The sequence below is a fragment of the Ailuropoda melanoleuca genome, unplaced genomic scaffold (genome assembly GCF_002007445.2).
Source record: "Ailuropoda melanoleuca isolate Jingjing unplaced genomic scaffold, ASM200744v2 unplaced-scaffold9232, whole genome shotgun sequence".
NCBI lineage: Eukaryota > Metazoa > Chordata > Mammalia > Carnivora > Ursidae > Ailuropoda > Ailuropoda melanoleuca.
The window spans coordinates 249-5,251 of record NW_023254695.1 but is presented as its reverse complement, the minus strand read 5'-3'; the positions used below and the strand labels follow the sequence as shown (position 1 = coordinate 5,251).

The following is a 5,003-nucleotide window of genomic DNA, read 5'->3' as shown; positions in this document are numbered from 1 at the left end:
TCCTCCGCTATGAGCCTGCTTCTTCCTCTCCCACTCCCCCTGCTTGTGTTCCCTCTCTCGCTGGCTGTGTCTCTCTCTCTGTCGAATGAATAAATTAAAAAATCTTAAAAAATAAATAAAGGTATATTTGTCATGACTACAGATACAGAGGTTTCCCTGAAGGTGTGAGGGGTCTTCCTCCACATAGTTTTCCCAAGCAGGTCTGCTGGTGCCCACGTGGTCCTGGCAGCTCACAGAACTAGTCCTTGGGAGGCCCATGGCAGCAAGGCTCACCAATTCCCTTTGCTTTATTGCTTTATTTAACAGCCTCTTTAATAAACCTCACATTTAAAGGTTTTAAGAATTAAATCAGTATCAAAAAGACTATTTCATCCTTGGAGGAAGCATGCTATTTCTAGAAAGCCGTTTTTATGTTAAAATCACAGAACCATTTGCCCCAGAGTGCAAAGTGCCCTCTTCAGTGGTGATAAAAGGGCCCCAGTCCTTATTTTCTTAATCACTGCCCTCTAGGATCCAGAGCTTAACATCAAACAATGACTGGGGCACTCACCCCTATGCTCCGTGGTCTTCACAAACTGAGCACATGGTAGGCTTCTTCTCATAAAATTTGTACATTACAGACCGTTTGAAGATCTAACTGCCACAGGGACTTGCACTCTAAGCCTCTGTTGCCTCTCCTTTTCCGTGGGGGATAATAAAAATGCTGCCCCGGAGGCATGCTGTCTTAACTGGCTAATGTATATGACACAGTCACCACTGAGCTAGGCACAGAGAAAATGCTCAGTCTGTGGAAGGATCGATACATCCTCAGAAAGCAGGTGGTGAAATGTCTTCCTTTATATTCATGTTCCCTAGTCAAGACTTTTGGGACCCATGCCCGCTGCAAAGTCCCACACAATGGCTCCCTTCTCTACCTGGGCCCTCACCACCATACAAGGATATGCAATATAAAATTTCCATTTTCCTGTTAAAACTTCCTTTCATGGTGAGGTTTTTTGTTTTGTTTTGTTTTTTGTTTTTTTTTGGGTGAGCGAAAGGCTTGCTGCCTTAGCCACCAATGTTTACATCAGGGGTTGACTACTCCTGGGGCTGTCAGCACTGTTAACACTACTGAGGAGAGAATCAGCCCAAGCCTCCAGCCCCCACCCCACCCCCACTGGGTCTCATTGAGGGGACAGCCCTGGAGGCTCAGCATGGGCCCTGCCAGTCACAGCAGCTCACTGCCTAATTTGCTTCCATAGCAGAACCCAGAGATCTCACTGCTGTTTCTCATGGCCTAGAGGAGGGTAGGAAAGGTCTGTATCTTCTTTCCTTATCCATCTTATGTCCTAATGCAGTTCTTCCAGGACCTGGAGTGAAGATACCTTCAAATACAAAATCCGGTAAGACTCGACTTCCGTGGAAACCGATCCTCAGTGTATTGGTGAGAGAAGGAGACGCTCACACCAGACGCGTGTCAGTGGGAAATGACCCGGAGACACCCCGTTAGGTAAGGATGCACTTCATTGAGATCTGAGGGCCAAGAGGGGCATTTAAAAGCCTCCAGAATACAGTGCAGTGCAGTGCATGCACAGTTGTTCCTTCTCATTAAGGGACATGGACCGCTTCCGTGGTCTCAAAATTTCTAAGTTATGACAACAGTAAGTGGCATCTACAAGTTACAAAATGACGGCATAATATTTATTATTTACATTAAATATTGTATAGACTTCTGTTTATAGATATTGCTTTACATCTTAAGCATGTGTACATTTCTACTTTTCATACTTTAAACTTCAATAGTTTAAACTTTCTAGGCTTCTGTTTTTTATCAGTTTGGCATTACAGAGCATCCACTTGGGAAACAACAGTAAGAAGCATTTTATTTATAGTCTCTTTTTATTGTATATTTATTTCTTAATCATCATCAGTCTCATATTTTCAATGTTTTTAAAAGGTTATCAAAGAGAGAAACATAAAGGTAACAGAGAAGAAATCAACAATGCTACAGCCCAGAAGCTCCAGCAGAAAACACTCAGCTGGACCCTGAATAACGTTGGGGAGGGGAATGGAAGCATGGATGCCTGGAGGCCCCAGGATTCAAGTCCCTACTTCAGGGCTTTCCAAGGTCCCAAGGCACTTTGTCCCCCAAATACCTTTGTGGTCATCCCCATCACTGGCCTCCCAGTTTAGGAACTGAGAACAACCTGGAATAAATTAAGGATAAAATGAGAAACCCAAGAGAGCACATTTTATCATCTTCACATGGTGTTAAAGTGAAAAACAGGTCCTAGTTGAGCTGCTCTTTTGCTGTGAAAACAAGTTTTACTCTTTCATTGGTACAATGCAGCTCAGGTCTAGAGGAGTGTGACTTAAATATATTGAAAGCAACTACTCCAGCCCAAGTTAAAAGCGGAGCCTTGCTTGGTTTATTGCAGACTCTCAGGCTCCAGACCCCCTTTCACTGGCTGAGGGGGGGCGGGTGGGGGCTGTCCCTCTGGTGGCGACAAGGGGTTGAGTGGGTTTTCTGGAGTCATCCTACCTGTGGGTGGTCCCTGCCCTGAAGGCCTGTTTTTAATCACTGTCCCAGGAAGTCACAGTCTGACTTTAACATATGAAAGGAAGGAAGAGAGAAAATCCTACTTGCGAGACCCAGGGTTTCTCCTTGGGTCCTTGAGCTGCTTGCTGACCTTCCAGTACCCCTGGCAGTTTGTTTTTATCCTTAAATGAACGAGTAGGGTTTACCTGAGCAAACACACTCTGCAGGGAGTTCAATTTTACGGCCTCTCCGGGCAATCTCATGAAGCGCTGTCCGGGGCAGTCTAACGCACAGGGCCAGGAGGCGGGCAGATAACATCCAGGGGTCCCCCCAACAGGTGCGCCCCCGCGGCCGCGCTGCTGCAGGAATGGCGGCACCTGCGTGCTGGGCAGCTTCTGCGTATGCCCCGCCCGCTTCACCGGCCGTTACTGCGAGCACGACCAGAGGCACAGGTGGGCGCGTGCGGAAGCGGCTGCGAGTTGGGCGGGGGCGTGAGAGCCGTCGCGGGGAGAAGCTGGGCTTGACAGTGCAGAGGGGAGCAGGCCCGGGCGGGGGGCGCCGGGGAGGGCGTGGGGGATTTTTTTTTTTTTTTTTTGCGGGGAGGGGAGCGGACACGGACGGCGGGGAGGGCCGGCGGGGCGGGGCATGGGTGGGCGTGGGCGTGGGTAGCGCAGGCGCACGGCCCGGCTGACGCTGTCTCTCTGTCCGCTCAGTGAATGTGGCGCACTAATGCACGGAGCTTGGACTTTCCACCGCTGCCTTCTTTGCAGGTGTGTCTTCGCAGCCCTGCACTGTCTCCCCCAGCAGACACCGGGCCGCTGCGGTAAGAGGATCCGCGTCCTGCGCACACAGTCCACGCTCCCAGGACATTGCTCCTTTGTACCTAGCAATCCATAGAGATGTAGCTGTGCCAGGCGAGACAGAAATGAGAAGCTGGGTTGACTCAACACTTGGGAAAATCACATTTGTTGTGAATCACATAGCGTATTATCATTATTATTTAAAATGATTCCTAAGTTTCCTGTGCCCCCTTTGCTGGGTTTAAATGTGATTTCCAACCAGTGTCCTTAAGTGTCCTTTCCGTGAGCTGACTTTGGGGAGCACGCAAGCTGGTAAGCAGAGCCAAGCCTGGCAGAGAGGTTACCGACCTAATCTCCAGTGATTTCCCTCTACCAGGGCAATCCCATCTCTTCAGGTGTGAAATGAGGAGGGCACTGGAGCAGGACAGGAACAGGCAGGGATGGCCAGGGGCCGCCCTTCAGAGCCAAACAGGCAGGGCTCCCAGAGAAGGAAGGTACCTTGTAAAGACAGCTCAGGCCTGCCACGCATATTAGAAACCAGGAGGGTGTGGAGAACACAGCGGTGAACATCATTTGTGAGAATTGTGAGCAGTGAGCAAACTCAACGCAAATGTTTCGCTTGTAAAACTCAGTAAGGAACGTGAATTTCCTTACTGAGTCAGAAAACAGACATAACACTCTGCTGTTGACTTTGGGCAGGGCCCAAGGCACACAGGTAAAGAAGGCACAGCATTTCAGTCCCACATCCTGCATCCTCTCCCCTCATGAGCCTGCTCTGCCTGGACTCCAGTGAGAAGCACAGTGAATGAAGGCACACCCCTTCAGCCTCTTCATCAGCCCTGGGGGCCGTGGCTGTGCAGCAAGCAAAGCTCCTAAACCCTCTTTTCTGTTCCTCCGTGCACCTTCTTCATCTCTGGCCAAATCCCACCCTTGAAGGGTACACTCACTGATATCACAGCCCTTCAAGGCCACTTCCCACCCCTTTGCCCACTGTCAGGGCTGCAGTGGAGGGGCAGCACCGCTGGGGGTAGAGCCCTCCAAACCTGCCATCCTGGTGGGGCCAGTACTGGAGGAGCACACTTAATGAATGCTCAGCTTCCAGCCCACCTTCCTGCTCCTCCCTCCCTCTTTTGCAACCTTGGGTGGGCTGAGCTGTCAAGAGATGCTTAATGAGGGTACAGCCCATCAACCCCACCTTCTGCCCCTCCCTTCTCATCCTGCTGTGCATGGTGTGGGCAGTGCCAGTAGGGAGAGATTGATTAAAGTATTGTAAAATGTTGCAGGTTGTCCTCCTTCTCTCATGCCCGCCAGGTTTCCCAAAGCCCTCCCTCTTGTTCCCTTTGCTGGGCTTATGCCCCTGATTCACTGGCTGTTCCGTTTGTGCCCCAGAGAAAGAGAAACACAAATTAGGGAGCAGGTATTGGAATTGCAAGTGGGACCTGTGTATTCCCACAGGTGAAGTCATTTCCTACATGCCATTGGCGCTCCCAGCAGTAAGGTGGGGAAGGGGCTAGCTGTGGTCATTTCCAGTCTCCTGTGCAAGGCCAGCTTGGGTTCAGAAGCAACAGGGCAGGGACTAGATTCCAGACTATCTGCTTACTGTTTTCTATCCTTGGAAACATCCAAGGCTGGGAATGCTGTCTGCCAATGACAGCGACAGTGGCTCCTATGCGTGACTTCTGCTC

At 50.2% G+C, this 5,003-nt stretch overlaps 1 protein-coding gene and 1 long non-coding RNA gene across 3 annotated transcripts; one reads left to right on the top strand and one right to left on the bottom strand.

Annotated features, from left to right (window-relative positions):
• Positions 1–991: 991 nt before the first annotated feature.
• LOC117800943 lies at positions 992–3,089 on the bottom strand. 2 transcript variants are annotated; one of them, XR_004623224.1, is made up of 2 exons: positions 2,522–3,089; positions 992–2,186 (listed from the first exon to the last, which is right to left on the bottom strand). It is a non-coding gene; the product is annotated as an uncharacterized LOC117800943 (long non-coding RNA). The 2 variants fall into 2 exon arrangements; XR_004623223.1 differs by having other exon boundaries at positions 2,725–3,089.
• On the top strand, positions 1,134–4,382 carry CFC1 (cripto, FRL-1, cryptic family 1). Its single transcript, XM_034653508.1, has 5 exons — positions 1,134–1,489; positions 1,797–1,849; positions 1,937–2,107; positions 2,856–2,970; positions 3,232–4,382. Exons 1-5 carry the CDS (start codon positions 1,467–1,469, stop codon positions 3,413–3,415), a joined length of 546 nt encoding a protein of 181 aa, XP_034509399.1. The 5' UTR covers positions 1,134–1,466; the 3' UTR covers positions 3,416–4,382.
• The last annotated feature ends 621 nt before the right edge of the window (positions 4,383–5,003 follow it).

Excerpts from the sequence above, each read along its gene's own strand:
- CFC1 (XM_034653508.1), top strand. The coding sequence starts at position 1,467 with ATGACCCGGAGACACCCCGTTAG. Across the intron at positions 1,490-1,796 it reads ACCCGGAGACACCCCGTTAG|GCTTCTGTTTTTTATCAGTT; the intron begins GTAAGGATGCAC and ends TAAACTTTCTAG. Across the intron at positions 1,850-1,936 it reads CATCCACTTGGGAAACAACA|GTTATCAAAGAGAGAAACAT; the intron begins GTAAGAAGCATT and ends TGTTTTTAAAAG.